This window comes from Mustelus asterias, chromosome 10, assembly GCF_964213995.1.
Source record: "Mustelus asterias chromosome 10, sMusAst1.hap1.1, whole genome shotgun sequence".
Taxonomy (NCBI): Eukaryota; Metazoa; Chordata; class Chondrichthyes; order Carcharhiniformes; family Triakidae; genus Mustelus; species Mustelus asterias.
Genome location: NC_135810.1, coordinates 108,730,342 through 108,753,720, shown reverse-complemented (window position 1 = coordinate 108,753,720; position 23,379 = coordinate 108,730,342). Strand labels below are relative to the sequence as shown.

At 45.1% G+C, this 23,379-nt stretch overlaps 1 protein-coding gene across 1 annotated transcript in view; it reads right to left on the bottom strand.

The window, feature by feature from the left end:
• The window catches only part of gabra5 (gamma-aminobutyric acid type A receptor subunit alpha5), a 137,513-nt gene that overhangs the window by 68,342 nt on the left and 45,792 nt on the right, over positions 1 to 23,379 (bottom strand). The window contains exons 3-4 of the mRNA XM_078221468.1: positions 23,126 to 23,193; positions 22,819 to 23,039 (exon numbers count right to left, since the gene is read on the bottom strand). Of these exons, the coding sequence (XP_078077594.1) occupies positions 22,819 to 23,039; positions 23,126 to 23,193 (289 nt within the window). The remainder of the gene's footprint in view (positions 1 to 22,818; positions 23,040 to 23,125; positions 23,194 to 23,379) is intronic.

Below are 23,379 nucleotides of genomic sequence, written 5' to 3'. Positions count from 1 at the left end.
TTCCCATGACGGGCAGAACGGAAAGGTTCACCCCTTTAGCTTCAATCTATTGCACAAATGCAGCAACTTCATGCTATTTGATGCATTTCAATGGCAATGTAGAAAATGATCCATTAACTTTGTCTACACTTCCTGTTGCCTTGGAAAAGCAGCCAGCATAATCAAGGACCCCACGCACCCCGGACATTCTCTCTTCCACCTTCTTCAGTCAGGAAAATGATACAAAAGTCTGAGATCACCTACCAACCAACTCAAGAACAGCTTCTTCCTTGCTGCCATCAGACTTTTGAATGGAACTACCATATATTCATTTGATCTTTCTCTGCACCCTAGCTATGACTGCAACATTATATTTTGCAGTCTCTCCTTTCCTTCTCCCCTGTGCACTCTATGAACAGTATGTCTTGTCTGTATCGCATGCAAGAAACAATACTTTTCACCGTATCCCCAATACATGTGACAATGATATACCAAATCAAATATTTCTGAAACTAACGGGATTGTCACAGCCCTGACAGCATTTTTGGGTTTCTGCATTTAACTGCACCATTGCCCTGGGATTAATTTGCTGTTGCATTTACAAATAAATAAGCACCATTAGGGTCACTGTTACTTCAGCAACAAATTATCCGCCAATGACATCTTTTAGTCCGGTGCATTGCTGTTATGTATTGGTCTATTCTGCCACCTAGTGACATTTCTGGAGCACTGCAGCTCTCTCGATTCTGACGTCAGGCACTGCTGCTGCCAGAGATGGGACTGGGTACCAGGTTAAGTGCCAGGACGACAGAACTCAGGATTCTGAGAAAGGGGAAAGTCACCATCTTTGCCACCAGCCTAATTTGCAGTGTAATTATGTAGCCCACGCTAAGAAACTTCAAGGGGAAGTAGTGAACGTTTCAACGCTCACGTTAAAAAAAATAGAATATTCATATGGCACATCACACTGATAAAATGCCACAAAATATAACAATGACCTTGGATTGGAATCTTTTTTCTCTCTCCCTCTGATTTTCACTGCCCACCCACCACCGCCCCCCCCCCCCCCCCCACCTGCCCCCACCACCCCAAATCACCTCACCACCAATCATTTAGCCTTCTGCTTTTATAAGCATCATGTCTGCCTGTACAGTGTAAACGAAATATCACAAAATACACCTTTATTCTTGGTCTCTCTGTCGTCTTATTCAGGAGATAATAACCAGAATGCAGTTTTCTGTGACAGCTGAAACTTTTTCCAAAATCATGGTCGTCAGTAGATTCTTAATTCCAGACTCTCTCTCTTTATTGAATTCAAATTCCACCGTCTGCCGTGGCGGGATTCGAACCCGGGTCCCCAGAACATTAGCTGAGTTTCTAGATTAATAGTCTAGCGATAATACCACTAGGCCATTGCCTCCCCTTGTGAGACTAAATAAACAAACTTTAAAAAAAAATGATGACTCAACCGGTGGGGACATTCCCTGTTTTGTCTGAGTTGTTGCTAAATGCATCCTTTGTGAGTTGAGATGTCAGCGTTTATCGTAAACTTTTTCAGCAGCTGGTATGACCACATCTGGAGTATGCACCCTCAGTTTGGAATCCACAGAGTGTGTATCCACACTGTCTCAGATCAAAGGACAAAGAAAATTACAGCACAGGAATAGGCCTTTCGGCCCTCAAAGCCTGCACCGACCATGCTGCCCAACTGAAGTAAAACCGCCTACTCTTCCAGGGACCATATCCCTCTATTCCCATCCTATTCATGTATTTGCCCAGGCGTCCCTTAAAAATCATTATCGTATCCGCTTCCACTCCCTCCCCCGGCAGCGAGTTTCAGACACCCACCACCTTCTGTGTGTTTAAAAAAAAAAACTTGCCTCGTACATCTCCTTTAAACCTTGTCCCTCGCACCTTAAACCTATGCCCCCTAGTAATTGACTCTTCCACCCTGGGAAAAACTTCTGTTCATGCCCCTCATAATCTTGTAGACTTCTATCAGGTTGCCCCTCAATCTCCGTCATTCCAGTGAGAACAAACCAAGTTTCTCCAACCTCTCCTCATAGCTGATGCCCTCCATACCAGGCAACATCCTGATAAACCTTTTCTGTACCCTCTCCAAAGCCTCCACATCCTTTTGGTAGTGTGGCGACCAGAATTGAACACTATATTCCAAGTGCGGCCTCACTAAGGTTCTATAAAGTTGCAACATGACTTGCCAATTTTTAAACTCAATGCCCCGGCCGATGAACATAGAACATAGAAAGCCACAGCACAAACAGGCACTTCGGCCCACAAGTTGCGCCGATCATATCCCTACCTCTAGGCCTATCTATAGCCCTCAATCCCATTAAATCCCATGTACTCATCCAGAAGTCTCTTAAAAGACCCCAACGAGTTTGCCTCCACCACCACCGACGTCAGCCGATTCCACTCACCCACCACCCTCTGAGTGAAAAACTTACCCCTGACATCTCCTCTGTACCTACCCCCCAGCACCTTAAACCTGTGTCCTCTCGTAGCAACCATTTCAGCCCTTGGAAATAGCCTCTGAGAGTCTACCCTATCCAGACCTCTCAACATCTTGTAAACCTCTATCAGGTCACCTCTCATCCTTCGTCTCTCCAGGGAGAAGAGACCAAGCTCCCTCAACCTATCCTCATAAGGCATGCCCCCCAATCCAGGCAACATCCTTGTCAAGCATGCCATATGTCTTCTTGACTACCTTCTCCACCTGCATTGCCACTTTCAGTGACCTGTGTACCTGGACACCCAGATCCCTCTGCCCATCAATACTCTTCAGGGTTCTGCCATTTACTGTATATTTCCTATCTGTATTAGACCTTCCAAAATGTATTACCTCAGCTTTAAATATATTCAATGGCAGCTCACCCACAACCTTTTGGAAAAGTGAATTCAAAAGATTCACATCACTGAATGAAGAAATTTCTCCTCACCCCAGTTCTAAATGATTACCCCATTTTTCTGACTCCTGTATTCTAGATTCACCAATCAGGGATAAGCATTGATAGAAGTGGGGTGTCGGGGGAAACAACCTCTTGTGTGAACCCCATCAAGCTCATTCAAAATCTTCTGTTTTCCCTCTCCTCCTCCTAAACTCCAGAGAGGTTGGGTCTAATTTACTCAATCTCCCACCATAGGATGTAGGAATAGGTCTACTGAATCTTCACTGTACTGCATCCAAGGCCTATCCTTCCTCCAATATGGAGACCAAAACTGAGCACAGTACTCCAAGGGTAGAACTTTACAGGCTGCAATTTTTACACCAAGAAAATTGGATGCAGATAATACTAAAAAGCACGGTTGAAATTGTAGAGCATGTGACTTGATAGTAAAAAATGCAGCAAATGTGGTGATACAGTGGCACAGTGATTAGCACTGCTGTCTCCCAGTGCCAGGGACCTGGATTAGATTCCTGGCTTGGGTCACTGTCTGTGTGGAGTTTGCACGTTCTCCCCATGTCTGCGTGGCTTTGCTCCGGGTGCTCTGGTTTCCTCCCACAGTCCAAAGATGTGCAGGTTAGATGGATTGGCTATGCTAACTGGCCCCTTAGTGATCAAAGATGTCTAGGTTGGGGGGGATTAGTGGGGTAAATATGTGGGGGTACGGGGATAGGACCTGGGTGGGATGCCCTGTTGGAAAGTCGGCGCAGACCTGATGGGCCAAATGGCCTCCTTTTGTACCGTAGGGATTCTATGGATTACAACTTGTCTTTCTAAAGCTGGAATTCCAAAGTTCAAATAATTACAACAATTTACCCTAAGGGATAAGAGGGATTGCATGTTGATTCCAATTGGCTGATGTGTTGGCATGGGGAAAGCAACTGGGAACTCTCGTCTCCCCAAGTTCCTGGGTAATTAAATAAAAACGCAAAGCTTGATCATATTGTTTTCAGAGAATAGTCCCCTATGCATGAATGTACGTTGCTTCAACAAGTGTAAATGAGCCACATTACGATCTTAAAGTGGTTGTTTGTGTAGTTATTATGGTGTAGCAATTAGGATTGTTCAGCAAGTGCTGTCCAATTGCAGATTCACAGCTAACAGTCGACATTTTGCTTCGGGGTTTCGCCAGCGTGGGCCAGTTGAGTATAGTCTGCTGCGAATAACTGAAGGAACATGGGCTGGAATTTTACCCGCTGATTCCGGGGCGGGCGAGTCTCGCAGAACAGAATTCTCCTTTGGCCTCGGGTGGGATTTTATAAGCCTCGCCTGAGCGAAGTCATAAATCCCACCCATCTGATCAGTCAATCACTGGGATGTATATGTATTTGGCATCACACCAGCACTGACATTGATGCACGATGTTGCTGAGTGGTGTCGTAAGCAGATGTCTTTGTGGACTGATAGCAGGACCCTATTCATGGAAAATACCACTCGTGTAGCAGCTTGCTCTATGGCAATACCTCAGTCAACTAATTAACACACCCTCTTAATTGTAATCATTTGAAATTTGGCATTCTTGCATTTGCCCTGATGAATGTAAGATAAAAATGTCTCTCGAGCAATATTGAAGTTCTGTACGAGCAAGTGACTGTTTCCAAAGAACCATTAACATAGTAAACCACCCCAAGGGCAAAATTCAACACTGAGAAACAGTGGAGTGATAGTAGGTGTCGTGATATTGGGGTGAATGTAGTAGTGGACTCCAGTATTAGATATAATACTATACGTTCTGTACTTCATGTGGTCACCTGACCCAAGAGTCGAAGGTCAGATAGCGCACACACAAGTGTAGACTGTAAGAGATACTTTGCAATTGTGTTGTTAATAAAGTTAGATTACAGTAATGATATTGATCACCCTGCAACATTGGGGCGGCATGGTGGCGCAGTGGTTCGCACTGCTGCCTCAGTGCTAGGACCCGGGTTCGATTCCCGGCCTGAGGTAGTGAGGCAGGGAGTCACAGGGCGGAGGTTCCAGAGCAATGGACCAAGGTAGCTGAAGGCATGGACACCAGTTGTGTAGTGATGAAAAGCGAAGATGCTCAAGAGGTCAGGTTTAGTGGCACAGTGGTTAGCACAGCTGCCTCACAGCGCCAGGGACCCAGGTTCGATCCCCAGCTTGGGTCACTGTCTGTGTGGAGTTTGCACATTCTTCCCGTGTCTGCGTGGGTTTCCTCCGGGTGCTCCGGTTTCCTCCCACAGTCCACAGATGTGCGGGTTAGGTTGATTGGCCTTGCTAAATTGCCCCTTAGCATCAGGGGGACTAGCTAGGGTAAAATGCATGGGATTATGGGGATAGGGCCTGCGTGAGATTGTGCTCGGTGCAGACTCGATGGGTCGAATGGCCTCCTTCTGCACTGTAGGGATTCTATGATTCATTCTATGATTAAAAACAAGACAGTAGGGTACATGACACAAGATAAACCCTGGCCAGGCTTTAAGGGTCATCTTGAAGGAAGGAAATGAGGTAGTGAGGCAGGGAATCACAGGGCGGAGGTTCCAGAGCAATGGACCAAGGTAGCTGAAGGCATGGACACCAGTTGTGTAGTGATGAAAAGCGAAGATGCTCAAGAGGTCAGGTTTAGTGGCACAGTGGTTAGCACTGCTACCTCACAGCGCCAGAGACCCAGGTTCGATCCCCAGCTTGGGTCACTGTCTGTGTGGAGTTTGCACGTTCTCCCCGTGTCTGCATGGGTTTCCTCCGGGTGCTCCGGTTTCCTCCCACAGTCTAAAAAACGTGCTGGGTAGGTGCATTGACCCGAACAGGCGCCGGAGTGTGGCGACTCGGGGAATTTCACAGTAACTTCATTGCAATGTTAATGTAAGCCTCACTTGTGACTAATAAATATGCTTTAAAGCAAAAACAGAGGAGCACAGATCTCTCAGAAGGTTGTGGGGCTGGAGGAGATCACAGAGATAGGGAGGGGCAAGGCCATGTAGAGGTCTGAAAACAAGGACGTGAATTTTAAAATCGAGGCGTTGTATAACTGGGAGCCAGAGGGATGATGGGTGAAGGTGATTTGGCGCAAGTGAAAATATGGACAGCAGAGGTTGGATTACTTCAAGGTCACAGAAGCAGAACTAAAAACTTTCAGTGCAATGTTGAAACTTTAAACTAAAACATACAGGAGGGACAATGCACAAAGTGCTTACTGAGTACTATAACAAAAATGTAGATTTAAAGTTGATAATCATAAGCAGGAACTTTATACTGAAAGTATGTGGATACCCAGCTGAAGCCACACATCCACGATCAAGTATGATCAGAATAATGAACTATAATGTTAGTCATGATGTGGAGATGCTGGCGTTGGACTGGGGTGGGCACAGTAAGAAGTCTCACAACACCAGGGTAATGTCCAACAGATTTATTTGGTATCGTGAGCTTTCGGAGCACTGCTTGGGATCGGAGTCACCTGATGAAGGATCAGCGCTCTGAAAGCTTGTGATACCAAATAAACCTGTTGGACTTTAACCTGGCGTTGTGACACTTCTCACTATAAGTATAGTAAGAACGATAGTAGCATGGCGGCACAGTGGTTAGCATGGCTACCTCGCAACACAAGGGACCCGGGTTCGATTCCGGCCTCGTGTCACTGTCTGCGCGGGGTTTGCACATTCTCCCCGTGTCTGCGTGGGTTTCCTCCCGGGTGCTCCGGCTTCCACCCATACTCCAAAAATGTGCGGGTTGGGTTGATTGGCCATGCTAAATTGACCCCGAGTGTCAGGAGAATTAGGAGCGTAAATATGTGGGATAAGATTGGGAAAGGGATTGTTGTTGGTGGAGGCTCCGTGGGCCGAATGGCCGTCTCCTGTACTGTTGGGATTCTATGATAAAGACACAAAAGCCATTTATGTGACTTTACTGCCACCTATTGGGTTTTAGATTGATTACATGCAGCTTAAGCCAGTTTTAAAATGGTACAATTCTCAGACATCCAAATAGTTCATAGAATCATAGAAACACAACAGTGCAGAAGGAGGCCATTCAACCCATTGGGTCTACACCGACAACAATCCCACCCATCCCACCTAACCCTGTAACCCCACATATTTGTCCCACCAATTCCTCTAACCTACGCATCCCGGGTCACTAATGGGCAATTTAGCATGGCCAATCAACCTAACCCGCACATCTTTGGACTGTGGGAGGAAACCGGAGCACCCGGAGGAAACACACGGGGAGAACGCACAAACTCCACACTGACAGTGGCCCAAGCTGCGAATCGAACCCGGGTCCCTCGAGCTATGAGGCAGCAGTGCTGACCACTGTGCTACCGTTGTCCAAATAAACATACCTGATAGATCCTTTTTAGTCTTTGAAATCCTTGGACAAGTTAAAACATTTCATTTCATTTTTGTACCGGCAATTATTGAATGTAAAAATTCACTCCATTCATCGTTTGATACCAGAGTGTATGGAACTAAATCTGCCTGGCAGCCTAAGTGATAGTAAGAAGTTTAACAACACCAGGTTAAAGTCCAACAGGTTTATTTGGTAGCAAAAGCCACACAAGCTTTCGAAGCTCTAAGCCCCTTCTTCAGGTGAGTGGGAATTCTGTTCACAAACAGAGCTTATAAAGACACAGACTCAATTTACATGAATAATGGTTGGAATGCGAATACTTACAACTAATCAAGTCTTGATTAGTTGTAAGTATTCGCATTCCAACCATTATTCATGTAAATTGAGTCTGTGTCTTTATAAGCTCTGTTTGTGAACAGAATTCCCACTCACCTGAAAAAGGGGCTTAGAGCTTCGAAAGCTTGTGTGGCTTTTGCTACCAAATAAACCTGTTGGACTTTAACCTGGTGTTGTTAAACTTCTTACTGTGTTTACCCCAGTCCAACGCCGGCATCTCCACATCAAGCCTAAGTGATCCCAAGTTTAGTAAAAGGATTATTTCTTATTCTAATAGTTCAGTATATGAGCAGTACCATGAGGAATAATGTTGTGGGAAATCATCAGATTTGAAAAAGAGAGAACTTTTCAACATTTCAAATCACTTGGGGACCTATTCTGGGGGGAAATAAAGTGTTCTAAAATATTACATTATGTGACATACATTTGAAAATGATATACTTGGCAGCTTATGGAATGGTGGGTTTGACGGCTCCTACCCAAGTGGGATCATAGAATCCCTACAATGCAGAAGGAGGCCATTCGGTCCATTGAGTCTGCATCGACCACAATCCCACCCAAGCCCTATTCCCGCAACCCCACACATTTACCCGTGCTAATCCCCCCGACACTCAGGTCAATTGAGCATGCCCAATCAACCTAATCAGCACGTCTTCCAGACTGTGGGAGAAAACTGGAGCACCTGGAGGAAACCCACGCAGACCCGGGGAGAATGTGCAGATTCCACACACACACTGACCCAAGGCCGGAATTGAACCCGGGTCCCTGGTGCTGTGAGGCAGCAGTGCTAACCACTGTGCCACCGGGCCGCCCCACTGTGATAGAAAATCTTTCAGTGAGAGGGAATGCTTTGCTGATCAATATTTAACCGACATTACTAAAAACCGGTCATTATCACTACTGTTTGTGGAACCTTGGTGCACACAAGTTGACTGCCACATTTCTCTACAACAGTGGACGTATTGGCTGTAAAGCACTTTGGGGCATTCTGTTTGCAAAATGCACTATATAAATGGAAGTCTGCCTTTCCCTTTGCCAATTGGAGTTGCTTCAATGAGGACTAAAGGTTAGGAAAATGGGCAATCTTTGCAATAGTTAGAAATATGACAGAATTCAAACCATATAGTCCACCAAGGTGGCGACTGTTATGTACTTGGTGTGTAAGTTGACCCTTTTGTTTCAAAATTTCCAGGGTTGACTTGTACTCCAACATCTACAGTGCAGGAATATAGTAGTTCTTGAGTTATTTTATCACGGTGAAGCTAATTTCTGCTTTTGGGTGAGAGATAGAGACTGAAAGCAGGCAATCGAGAGAGATAGAATTACTGCTGCTGTGCATTAACTAAGGATTAGTGAATGGAATTCATTGCCACAGGAAGAGGTTGATGCCAAAACATTGAATGTATTCAAGAGGCGGCTGGATATAGCACTTGGGGCGAATGGGATCAAAGGTTATGGGGAGAAAGCAGGATTAGGCTATTGAGTTGGAAGATCAGTCATGATGGTGATGAATGATGGAGCAGACTCGAAGGGCCAAATGGCCTCCTGCTCCTATCTTCTATGTTTCTATTAGGGCCGCAATTTAATCTCTTTTCAAAATTATTCAACAATTTGTACCACTTGTAAGAGCTGCTTGGGTTACTCGGCTATAAATTTGGATAGACAATCCCCATCTAGTTGTCTACTCTGTAATGTGTATTTATAAATATTATGTGTTCTTTAAAAAGATGAGCATTGTTGTTCAGTAGTAATCTTTCTATGAGTTACTGTTCCAACTCAGTGCATTATCATTGTCCTGAAAGAGGCTCTTTTTGAGTCTGTACTCTCTGCAGCATAGAAACAGCTCATTGTCATCCTGGTACCATGTCACGGACAGTCACAAACCAAATCAGTAAATGTAAATTTTCAAAGACAAAGTCAGTTGAATCATGTACTATGATGATGGTGAAACTTTGTCAATCACTCTTTATACCTCAGTGGGAGTATTGTGGACAACTCTGGGCACCCACACCCGGAGAATAAAGATATAAGAGGAAGTTCACCTGGGCTAAGGGACTTCATTTCTGAAGAGAGACTGGAAAATTTAATAACCAGAGCTCAGAGATTCAACATCATATGGGAAGGGAGTGGCATAGTAATATTGTCACTGAACAATTAGTCCAGACGGCAGCACAGTGGTTAGTACTGCTGCCTCACAGCACCAGGGACCCAGGTTCAAATCCGTCTTAGGCAACTGTCTATGTGGAGTTTGCACGTTCTCCCGATGTCTGCGTGGGTTTCCTTCAGGTGCTCCCATTTCCTCCCACGGGTGCTCCGGTTTCCTCCCACAGTCCAAAGATGTGCAGGTTGGGTTGATTGACCATGCTAAATTGCCCCTTAGTGTCAGGGGGCTAGCATGGTAAATACGTATGGTTACGGGCTTGGGGTCTGGATGGGATTGTTGTTGGTGCAGGCTCATGGGCCAAATGGCCTCCCCTTGCACTATAGGAATTCTATTCTAAGACCCAGAGTGATACTCTGGGGACCGGGGTTCGGATTCCACCATGGCAGACGGTGAAACTTGAATTCAATAAAACTCTGGAAGTAAAAGTCCAATGATGACCATGAAACCATTGTCAATTGTTGGAAAAACCCATTTCATTCTCTAGTGTCCTTTGGGGAAGGGAACCTGCCACCCTTACCTGGTCTGGCCTACATGTGACTCCAGAGCCACAGCAATGTGGTTGACTCTTAGCTGCCCTCGGGGATGGGCAATAAATGCCAGGCAGCCAGCGATGCCCACAGCCCATGAATGAATAAAAATAGTAAAAGGGAGAGAAGGAGTCTTTTTTTTTCCATCTTATTGTCCTGGAATGTTCGACCTGAAAAGGTGGTGAATATTGATTCCTTCAATTATTTGAAAAGGGAGTTGGACAGGCACTCACGGATGAGGAATTTGCAAGGTTATGCACAAAAAAAAGTCAATATTCAACTAAGTGCAACTATTCTTCAAGAGCCAGCATGAATGGCCATCTCCTCTGCTGTACATTTTCTTGACGCTATGTTACAAGATTGTCCTGGTTGATTCAAATCGCCAGAGTGGTGTTGTTGCAGTTTATGCCACTTCTAAGTAATTGTGATCTTGATAAACCTCTGTGCGTAAGACATATCTGCTCTTATCTTTCAGATATACCCATAACACCAAGGCAGAGAATACCATTGTTAACGGCTGCTTTTATGTACATATGTTGTTCTTTGTGGTGAGGGACGTTTGTGTTATTGGGCGGGATTTTACGGTTGAGCCTAGTTAGGTTTCTAACCTACACTTCTTTGGAGACAATAAGGGGCAATTTAGTATGGCCAATGCACCTAACCTGCACATCTTCGGACTGTGGGAAGAAACGGCATGGTGGCACAGTGGTTAGCACTGCTGCCTCACAGCGTCAGGGACCCAATTCAATTCCGGCATTGAGTCATTGTCTGTGTGGAGTTTGCACATTCTTCCCGTGTCTGTGTGGGTTTCCTCCGGGTGCTCCGGTTTCCTCCTCCAGTCCAAAGATGTGTGGATTAGGTTGATTGGCCATGCTAGATTGACCCTAGTATCAGGGGATTAGTAGGGTAAATATATGGGGTTACAGGAATAGGGCCTGGGTGGGATTATGGGCAATGGCTGAATGGCCTCCTTCTGCACTGTAGGGATTCTATGAAACCAGAGCACCCGGAGGAAACCCACGCAGACACGAGGTGAAAGTGCAAACTCCACACAGTCACCCGGTGAACTCTCCCTGGTGCTGTGAGGCAGCAGTGCTAACCACAGTGCCATCCTGCCATCCCTAGGGTGCATATTGAACATGCACCCTAACTTCCATGTCAATTCTTAGAGACAAATGCATATTATAATTGGGAAATTATGGTTCAAAGGAATATTCCCCTCGATGTGAATCCATAGATGTCGATGTGTTCTTTGCCAAGGTGTTGCGCAAGGACCTGCAGCAGGTGCCCATTGTAACCCTGTTGAACCATTTAAAAGGGAGTCCGAGGTCCAATATCAGGTGGGCTTTCCACCTTCCAATTCTGAGGCAGGGGATAAAGTGCCGGCGTGGATCAGCTTCTGGGACAGTGTGATTTACTTTGTTACTCAAAACATCTGTCCTTATTATTCAGCAGTTTAATACTCATTTACTTTTTGTTGTTTAATTTTGTTTACAACATTGCTGGGATCCCACATTCAATCACTCCCAAATTGGGGATTATCCAAATCCTATTGCCCGTTTGCTTACTCACAGCAAATTCACCCTTAAAAATGCTGAGTTGTGCCTGCGTCACGCTGATCTTGAGGAACGTGACTGAGGCTGAAAGCAGCTTCAGAATTGCAGACTGAACAAACTTCAAATGACAAAATAGAACCTCTTCATAATCTCTCCTAATCCAAGAGCGAAATAACCGCTGTGTAATTATATGTTGGGGTTCTCCCAGTTGCTGGTAATATTCTTTTCCCTGTATATACGGGCAGCACGGTGGCACTGCTGCCGCACAGCACCAGGGACCCGGATTCAATTCCGTCCTCGGGTGACTGTGTAGAGTCTGCATGTTCGCCCCGTGTCCGCGTGGGTTTCCTCCCACAGTCCAAAGATGTGCAGGTTAGATTGATTAGACGGGTAAATTGCCCCTTTAGTGTTGGAGTAAATACATGGGGTTACGGGGATAGGGCCTGGGTGGGATTGTTGTCGGTGCAGGCTTGATGGGCCGAATGGCCGCCTTCTGTACTGTCAGGATTATATGATAATTCTATGTATTTTGTTAATTAACTGCTTCGGATCTATTACTTCACAATTAATCTGTAAGATGACCACCTTCACCTCGGAAGTTCTGAATTTCTGTATTTATTTTTAGTGGTTCAGGCGATGTGGGCATCGCTGGCTGGACCAGCATTTATTCCCCCCCCCCCCTCACTGCCCTGGAGGTGGTGAAGATCGGGTGAAACTTTGTCCGATTTAAGCACGCAAACACAATGGCGTGATCTTACTGCCCGTTCACGCTAACCCTGCAGCGAGATTGGAGAATTTGGCGGCCAACTAAATCTCTGTTCACCGCGGCGGGATGGGAAAATCCCACCGGCATGAATGGTGGTAAGATTCCCGCCAATGGATTTGTAATGAAACTCACCGCTCTCCCATTTTCGTGCAGAAGTTATTTTTAAGCCATGAGGATAGCAAAGAGTTTGCAGATGAACATGTTAAATATTTATGCATTCGAAGCAAACTGTGTGATTTCACTGCAGCTGCACTTTCGCCGGTCTCGGTCTCTTCGGGTCAGCTTCCTAAGTAAGAGGTTGAAAAAATTGCCCCTGTGCGTCATGCTCTATCCCACACCAAGGCTTCTCTACATCAGTCTCTGCAAGCTTTCAATCTTAGGTCAAATCTGTCCCGGCCATATGCTATCTGGTTATTCTGTGCGCAACGAAATAAAAGGAAGATTTGCATTTGTATTAGTGCCTATATCATGGCCACTGGACATCCCTAAGAACCTTACAGCTAATGAAGTGTAGTCATTGTTGTGATATAGGAAACACAGAAGTCAATTTGTGCACAGCAAGCTCCCACAAACAGCAATGTGATTGTGACCAGGTAGTAGGGTGGCATGGTGGCACAGTGGTTAGCATTGCTACCTCACAGCGCCAGGGACCCGGATTCGATTCCTGGCTTTGGTCACAGTCTGTGCGGGTTCTGCACGTCCTCCCCGTATCTGCGTGGGTTTCCTCCGGGTGCTCCGGTTTCCTCCCACGCGCTGGCTAGGTGTATTGGCCGTGCTAAATTCTCTCTGTGTACCCGAATAGGTGCCGTAGTATGGCGCCTGGGGGATTTTCACAGTAAATTAATTGCAGTGCTAATGTGAGCTTACTTGTGACACTAATAAATAAACTTAAAAACTAGTTTGTTCTTGTGATGTTGATTGAGGGCTGAGTATTGGCCAGGACGACCAGGAATAACTCCCCTGCTCCCCTTTACACAAGTGATGCAGAATCTTTTATGACCACCTGCAAGGACAGGTGGGAACTGTGTTTAATATCTGGCCACCAGAGTGAAGCGTTCCATCAGGACTGTCTGCCTGATGGCTCAAGTCCTGGAGTTGGACTTGAACCCACAACGGTTTGAGAATGCTACAGCAACTGATTCACAGCAGACGGAAATGCTACATCAAAGCTACAGTATATTCAATATCTGAAAATCCGTATGTACCAATAAAGAATGCACTTTTATTCCTGGAAAGACTTCTCCCCCTGGCGCAGAGCTGACACAAAAGGAGGTGACATTTATAAAACATTGCTTGGTTGTCAGTTGCTGCAAATAGACTGAGGTCATACTGAAAGGCAGTTACAACATAGAGATCACACCTGTACCAATGATAATGTGACTCTTGGGGCCAACATGACCAGCAACCCATATAAAGAAGCTCGGTTCTATTTATAAACCGCTCATGGTACTGACCATAATTCACTCTGACTTTGTGACTTGTGACTTATCGGCAGAGGAAAATAAATCAAATTTACTGTGTCGTAATAACATCTGTTATCAACACGGTAATTTAAAACATAATTTAGTGAAGATTTGGACAACGTTAATTGAATTAGGAAGCAATGCTTTAACTGCACTATATTCATTAATGGCTCCATTTCATTGTAACTAAGGCAATACACTGAATCACAGGATTGTTACACTGCAGAATAGGCCATTCAGCCCATCACGTCCGCACCAGCTCTCCGAATGAGCAATTCACTTAATGCCGTTCTCCTGCTTTCTCCCCATAGCCCTTCCTCTTCTAATAACAGTCCAATTTCCCTTTTGAATGCTTCCCTCCAGCGCACACCCTCCAGCGCACACCCTCCAGCGCACACCCTCCAGCGCACACCCTCCAGCGCACACCCTCCAGTGCATTCCAGACGTTAACACCTTGCTGCATGGGAATAGTTTCTCAGATCACTTCCACTTCTTTTGCCCATTGCAAAGCTGTGCCCTCTCGTTCTCAATCCTTTCATCAGTGGGAACAGTTTCTCCTCACCTACTCTGTCCAGACCCCTCAGCCGGAGTTTTACCGCCCCGCCCGCCATGGGAATCGGAGTGGGAGAGAGGCGGACAATGGAAATGTCCGTTGACCTCGGGTGGGATTTAATGCTTTTTGGGACGAGAGAGGCCATAAAACCCTGTCCTGTATGTTTTCGTACCCACCCAAGGGAAAAAAAACATTTATTTATTAGTGTCACAAGGAGGCTTACATTAACACTGCAATGAAGTTACTGTGAAAATCCCCTAGTCATCGCATTCCGGCTGTTCGGGTACACTGAGGGAGAATCTAGCATGGCCAGTGCACCTAACCGGCAGCCATAACTTGTCCAATCTGTCCTCAAACTTGTAGTTCCTCATCCCTAGAACCATTCTTGTGAATCTTTTCTTCACTTTCTTCACATCCTTCTTACAATGTGGCACCCAATAATAAACACAATATTCCAGTTGAGGCTGAACTGTATCTTACACAATTTCAATATAACCTCCTAGCTCTTGTACTCTATGCCGCTGGGATACTGTGTGCTGTATTAACCACTCTGTCATAGTCATAGAGGTTTACAGCATGGAAACAGGCCCTTCGGCCCAACTTGTCCATGCCGCCCTTTTTTTAAAAAAAACCCTAAACTAATCCCAATTGCCCGCATTTGGCCCATATCCCTCTGTACCCATCGTACCCATGTAACTATCTAAATGCTTTTTAAAAGATAAAATTGTACCCGCCTCTACTGCTACCTCTGGCAGCTTGTTCCAGCCACTCACCGCCCTCTGTTGAAAAAATTGCCCCTCTGGACACTTTTGTATCTCTCCCCTCTCACCTTAAACCTATGCCCTCCAATTTTAGACTCCCCTACATTTGGTAAAAGATACTGACTAGCTACCTTGTCTATGCCCCTCATTATTTTATCAGGTCACCCCTCCGCCTCCTACGCTCCAGAGAAAAAAGTCCCAGTCTATTCAGCCTCTCCTTATAACTCAATCCATCAAGTCCCGGTAGCATCCTAGTAAATCTTTTCTGCACTCTTTCTAGTTTAATAATATCCTTTCTATAATAGGGTGACCAGAATTGCACACAGTATTACAAATGTGGCCTTACCAATGTCTTGTACAACTTCAACAAGACATCCCAACTCCTGTATTCAATGTTCTGACCGATAAAACCAAGCATGCCAAATGCCGCCTTCACCACTCTGTCCACCTGTGACTCCACTTTCATGGAGCTATGAACATGTACCCCTAGATCTCTTTGTTCTGTAACTCTCCCCAGTGCCCTACCATTAACTGAGTCCTGCCCTGGTTCAATCTACCCAAAATTCATTACCTCGCATTTGTCTAAATTAAACTCCATCTGCCATTCGTCAGCCCACTGGCCCAATTGATCAAGATCCCGCTGCAATTGGAGATGACCTTCCTCACTGTCCACCATGCCATCAATCTTGGTGTCATCTGCAAACTTACTAACCGTGCCCCCTATATTCTCATCCAAATCATTAATATAAATGACAAATAACAGTGGGCCCAGCACTGATCCCTGAGGCACACCGCTGGTCACAGGCCTCCAGTTTGATAAACAACTCTCTACAACCACCCTCTGGCTTTTGTCAAGAAGCCAATTTTGTATCCATTTAGATATCTCACCCTGGATCTGTGAGATTTAACTTTTCTCTCAACCTGTCCTGCCACCTTATGAGTATACACACCCAGGTCCTTCTGCTGCTGCACTCCCTTTTGAATTGTACTCTTTACAATATTTTGTATTCGCTCTCCATGTTCTTCGTATCAAAATGAATCATTTGCATGCCACCTACCCATTCATTTCACCAATTTGTCTACATCTTTGAAAAATTCTACGCTATCCCCTCCACACAGCTCACAATGCTTCTGAGTTTCGTTTCATCCACAAATTTTGAAATTGTACCCTGTACACCAAGGCCTAGGTTGCTACTATACATTAGGAAAAGCACAAGATCCAACACCAACCCCTTGGGGAACCCACGATAAAACTTCCTCCAGCCCATAAAACATCCATTAACCATTACTCAGTTTGCTGTCACTCAGCCAATTTTGTTCCATGTTTCTACTTACAGGTATTAATTTCCTCTGGGATGTATCAGAGTGGATCTACTGCAGCAAAAACCTGCATTCATGTGGAGGCTTGGCCCCTGACAGGAGCAGAATTGGACAGCCAACCACGTACAGAGCTGTTAGGTCAGATAATCAAAAGCTTGGTTAAAGCAGTAGGTTTTACATGGAGTTGCAGAGGGGGAAAGTGAGGTTGTGAGGATGTAGGAAGGAAACGCAGGAATTCCCAGGCTCAACAGCTGGAGCTACTTCTCAAGGAGACAGAATTCGAGGAGCACAGATAGCTGAGGGTTGTTGCAGATTGCAGCAGTAAGGAGGGGCAAGACCATGGGGGAGTTTGAAAACAAGAGTGAGAATTTTAAACTCAAAAGCATTGTTTAACCAGGACACAATGTAGGTTAAAGAACATAGTTCATGTGTGATTTCGAGAAGAAATTAGATATAGCTCTTGGGGGCTAAAGGAATCAGAGGTTTACAGGCCCTTCGACCCAACTTGTCCATGCCACCCAGTTTTCCCATGAAGCTAGTCCCAATTCTCTGCATTTGGCCCATATCCCTCTTTACCCATCTTACCCATGTAACTGTCTAACTGCTTCTTATAAGACATTGTACCCGCCTCTACTACTATCTGTAGTAGCTCGTTCCAGACAATCACCACCCTCTGTGTGAAAGAATTGCCCCTCTGGACCCTTTTGTATCTCTCTCCTCTCAACTTAAACCTATGCCCTCTAGTTATAGACTCCTCTACCTTTGGGAAAAGATGTTGACTATCTACTTTATCTATGTCCCTCATTATTTTATAGACCTCAATAAGATCACCCCTAAGCCTGCTGCGCTCCAGGAAAAAAAAGTCCCAGTCTTTCCAGCCTCTCCTTATAACTCAAACCATCAAGTCCTGGTAGCATCCTAGTAAATCATTTCTGCACTCTTTCTAGTTTAATAATATCCGTAAATCAAGGGATATGAGGGGGAAGGTGGGATCAGGATATTGAATTTGATGATCAGCCATGATCATAATGAATGGTGGGAGCAGGCTCGAAGGGCTGAATGGCCCACTTCAGCTTTTAGTTTCGATGTTTCTATTGGGATGATGGGTGAAAGGTAATCACCTTCAACCATAGCCAGGTTCTCAACCTTGCCATCCTGTAAGGCCTCAAAGCCTGAACTCACTCCCTCCTTTCATCTCTACCTAGCCACAGCACTGCAGTTTTTATTGACCAGCTCATTAATTGACCCATTCAGCATCTCAGTTGGCTCTGCCTTTGAATTTTTCATCTCTACCACATCATTCTTCCATCCTCACTGCTTGTCCAGGTGCAATTCTTGCCTCAGTTTGAGGGGTAGCGATTTTGAATGTACTTGGATTGACTTGGGATGAAGACTTCTGGACTGACAATTGCAAGCAATATTTGCCTCCCTCTGAGCCATCTAGGATGGTAACTGTGATCCCAAACTCCCATGCTTCATACTTTCAAATACTTCCAAAGCTTTTGCTCTGATTCCATATTAGGCTAGGCGGTGGCATAGTAGTATTGTCGCTGGACTAGTAATCCAGAGACCCAGGGTAATGCTGTGGGGATCTGGGTTCGAATCCCACCAGGGCAGATGGTGAAATTTGAAATCAATGAAAATCTGGAATTAAAAATCTAATGATGACCATGAAACCATTGCCGATTGTTGTAAAAATCCATCTGGTTCACTAATGTCCTTTAGGGAAGGAAATCTGCCACTCTTACCTGGTCTGGCCTACATGTGACTCCAGAGCCACAGTAATGTGGTTGATTCTTAACTGCCCTCAGGGATGGGCAATAAATGCTGGCCAGCCAGTGATGCCCACCTCCCATGAACGAATTTAAAAAAAATGGTGGCTTCTTGTTCATTTGTACGAATAAGGCTTTATTCCTCCATAAGCCATCTTTTATTACCCTAATTTATTCCTCAGCCAATTCCTGATCACTCAACTACCTTTCCTTGGCTTATGCTTTCTAACATAGCTCATTGAACAGTGGCTCCCTTCTGAACTGCTGGCATCACCCTTTCTGTTGCAAGATCCCACCCTCTAGAATTCCCAACCAATGTCTCATACTTAATCACTCTATCCTTCAATGCAACTCCTCTCCCTGATCCTCAGTGTCCTATTTGATCCTGGCCTGGGGGGTGTCTAAAACTAAATGGTATCCATGACCAAGATGACTTCCTTCCATACGCGTGTCATTGCAGACCCACCCCCTTACCTCACTCAGATGGCTGTTAAAATACTGAGCTGTGCTTTCATCACCTCCGGATTCATCCTGCCCAACCCCCCTCCTCTTTAGCGTTCTGGCTTTCACCGTATCCATCCAAACCTTTGGTGCCCACAAGCTGCCCCCTCACCCATCACTCCTATATTCGCTCAACTCCAGTGGGCCCCCATTCCCCCCAGCGGGTCCCTACTCCCCCAGTATACCAGTTCACAAATCCTCATTCTAACGCACAAATCCCTCATCCCACCTCACTTCTGCTACCTCCCCCCAGCCCTTTGTCCCAAAAACTCTGGCCTCCTTTCTACCTACGGTGGCACAGCCTTTAGCTATGAGTGTCCCAACCCTTTGGAACACTCTCTGCAAAACCTTCAATCTTCTTCACAATTTAAAAACTGAAGAGTCTTCCTCCCCCCACCTCCCTCAGCAAACTTAGTTTTGACAGCTATTTGGAGGAAACTCTCTTTGACCCAAGAATTAGATTCACATCCAGACTGTAAACAAGACACTACAGACCGTCAATCAAAACTACAGCCACTCATCAGAGTGTTGAACGATACTAGTTTTTATCTCTTGAGAAAGAAAGACCTGTTTTTATCTAGTGTCATTACAGGATGCCCCGAACAGGATGACCTAAACAACCTTACAACCGATGAAGTACTTTTTGAAGAAGCGTAGTCATTGTTTTGCAATGTAGCAAACACGACTGCTAATTTGTAAGCAGTAAGCTACCACAAACCGCTACGCAAAAGTCATGCTGGTTAAGTGCGTTGGCCATGCTAAATTCTCCCTCCGTGTACCTGAACAGGTGTCGGAGTGTGGCAACTGGGGGATTTGCACAGTAACTCCATTGCCGTGTTCGTATGAGCCTACTTGTGACACTAATAAATAAATTTTAAACTTTTAATAACCAGATTATTTACATTTGTATGATGTTGATTGAGGGTTAAAAATTGGGCAGGTCCCCAGAGAGAATCCCCTAGCTGTTCCTCCGAACACAGCCTTAGGCTCTGCTCTGCTATGTCCACCTGTGGGGAAGGGGCGGCTCACCTGAGAGAGACTGCCGCACTCTCTCAATACTGCAAGGAACATCAACTAGGGAAGATTATTAGTGTTGATCAACTCCCCCCCCCCCCCCATTGCTTTTGGTTGCATGTTTTGTCAGGTGAAACTTGAAACTTCCTCGCTGAAGGAAGCACTCATAAAAAATGTGCAAGACAGACATCTGGTGGTGATTAATGGGTATGGCACCTGTTTGCTCCGAGACAAAGAAAATTGTATCTGTGTATAATCCATAGAGAGGCAAACAAACATCTCCACCTTCGTATTGACAAAATAAATGTTAACATTCTTTTGTTAATTGCAGTGCTATAGAAGCTTTTAAGATGTAATTTGTAGTCTTGGATTACACCTTAAATCATCATCATTTAAAAATATAAACTGGAAACACTGGTTGCAAACACCCAAGCTAATTATTTAATGAAGCAGGGACTAAATAGGATTTTATCTCACACAATTAATCCTGGTTACCCTAGTTGTTAATGCAGTAATTGAAAATAGATCTGAAAATGAAAAATGTACGGGGATGTCCTTATTGAAGCTCATTTTAAGTTATTTTCTCTGCCCGATTCCACAACGGGCGAGATTCTCTGGCCTCTCCTCAGCACTTGGTGGGAGGTGGCGCGCCGTTCTCTGGTGGTGAGATTTTCTGGTCCAGCTGCTGTTCCCATTGAAGCCACCCCACGGGAAAGCCCATGGAAGGGGTTTGCAGCTGGTGAGACTCGAGAATCCCGCTGTAGAATTCTGACTTTCTATAGCTAGTTATTCCCGAAACAGGTTGCTAGTCTATCACCAGAGGCTTATAGCTTGAGGGGGTGCCACTCTACATCAAGCGTGGTTGACCAGGAGTCTCTCCCGCTCTTCCCACCAGTCATTGGCGTGTTTGGCAGAGTTTACAGGTCAACACTCAACCTGTTTGACTGTGTTCTGAGCCGCATCTTCCTTGGCCATCAAGTCCTGGGGTGGGACTCGAACCCGGAGCTTCTAGCTCTGAATCATACAGTGCAGAAGGAAGCCATTTGGCCCACTGAGTCTGCACCGAATGTCCAACAGAGCATCTTACCCAGGCCCTATCCCCATAACCCCACGTATTTACCCCACTAATCCCTCTAACCTACACGTCTTTGGACACACTAAGGGGCAATTTAGCATGGCCAAACCACCTAACCTAAATGTCTTTGGACTGAGGAAACCAGAGCAGCAGGAGGAAACCCATGCAAACACGGAAAACAGGCAAATTCCACATAGTCACCCATGGTTGGAATCGAAGGTGTGTCCCTGGCACTGTGAAACTGTGCCACTGTGCCACGCTTAGAGGCAGAGACACTACCCCCTGTGCCATAAGACCTCTCTCTATGCATCATACATAATATTTGCATAAACATCAACACATAGAAATAATGAAAAGAAACATCTGGGAGGAATTCTACTCGGGTTTAATCATGGTTTCAGAGCTTTAAGTTCATTACTTTTATGCAATGTAATAATTCATAATGCACTTAAGGTTAGCGTAGATGTTCATTTTAAATAGCATTTGATAAAATAAGTTGACCAAAATTGGTTTTCCAGCTCTTGGAAAGGGATTAGTTTCACACCCTTGCTATCTTCCCAGAGTCTTGGAAAAAAGTCTCTTTTTCAAGCATTAGGAATATAAGAACTAGGAGCAGGAGTAGGCCATCTGGCCCCTCATGCCTGCTCCGCCATTCAATAAGATCATGGCTGATCTTTTCACGGACTCAGCTCCACTTACCTACCTACTCACCGTAACCCTTAATTCCTTTACTATTCAAAAATCTATCTCAGCCTTAAAAACATTCAATGAGGTAGCCTCAACTGGTTCACCAGGTCGGGAATTCCACAGATTCACAACCCTTTGTGTGAAGAATTTCCTCAACTCAGTCCTAAATCTGCTCCCCCTTATTTTGAGGCTATGCCTCGTAGTTCTGGTTTCACCCACCAGTGGGGAAAAAACCTCCCTCTTATCTATTCCCTTCATAATTTTATGTTTCCGTAAGATCCTCCCTCATTCTTCTAAATTCCAATGAGTATAGTCCCAGTCTCTCCTCATAAGCCAACCCTCTCAACTCCGGAATAAACCTAGTGAATCTCTTCTGCACCCCCTCCAGTGCCAGTATATCCTTTCTCAAATAAGGAGACCAAAACTGTACAAAGTACTCCAGGTGTGGCATCACCAGCATCTTATACAGCTGTAACATAACCTCACTGTTTTTAAACTCCATCCCTCTGGCAATGAAGGACAAAATTCCATTTGTCTTCTTAATTACCTGCTGCACCTGCAAACCAATGTTTTGCGATTCACGCACAAGGACACCCAGGTCCCTCTGCACAGCAGTTTGCTGCAATTTTTTACCATTTAAATAATAGTCCATTTTGCTGTTATTCCTACCAAAATGGATGATCTCACATTTAACAACATTGTACTTCATCTGCCAGATCCTTGCCCACTCACAAACTATTGATGTCCCTTTGCTGACATTGTGTCCTCTGCACACTTTGCTCTACCACTCATCTTAGTTTCATCTGTGAACTTTGACACGCTACGCTTGGTCCCCAATTCCAAATCATCTATGTAAATTGTAAACAATTGGAATCCCAACACTGATCCCCGAGGAACACCACTAGTCACTGATCGCCAACCAGAAAAACCTCCATTTACCCGCACTCTTTGCTTTCTGTTAGTTATCTTTTCTTTTGTGTACATTGTTTATACTATGACTTTTTTTCCCCATATTGAGATTAGACAAAGTCCCACCAGTCCCTTGAATGCACTAGACAACACTGAGTAATTACCTCATGGTGTAGAGCAGAGTGCCATCATCCACCAGTCGGAGCAGCTTGTTCGGGGTGGTCATGTTGTGAGCTATCGATTTCTTGCCATTGTGGAAGAAAGTGTCTGGGGTCCAGATCTTACTCGCCAGCATGTTGTTCAGAGACAGGAGCTGCATTGGCCCTTTGAACTTCAGCCTCTCGTCCTTCCAAGTTTGCCGGAAGAATACATCGATGGTGTACTCCTGTCGGAGAAGAGGCAGTGATTGGGGTGGGAGTGTGTTTTGACAATGTGCACTCCAGCCTGGCAGAAGCACCTCTGAGAACTTACCATCTCAGTGTCCGAGACCGGCCCAAAACTTGTAACGTAGATATCAGTCTTAACCTCTGTGATTCTTTCTGTCAAAGATCAAAGCACAAAGTGAGAAATCAACATTCTATCAAACTTTTGTTTTTAGCTGTTAGCCCTGTCATCCTACAAATCATTTTGGATTTCCTTTAAGGACACTGCTCTCCTTTATATGTAAGATAATAATAGACCTGTCATGAATGTTGAGCCTTTAAGAATAAGGCTATTCAACCCGT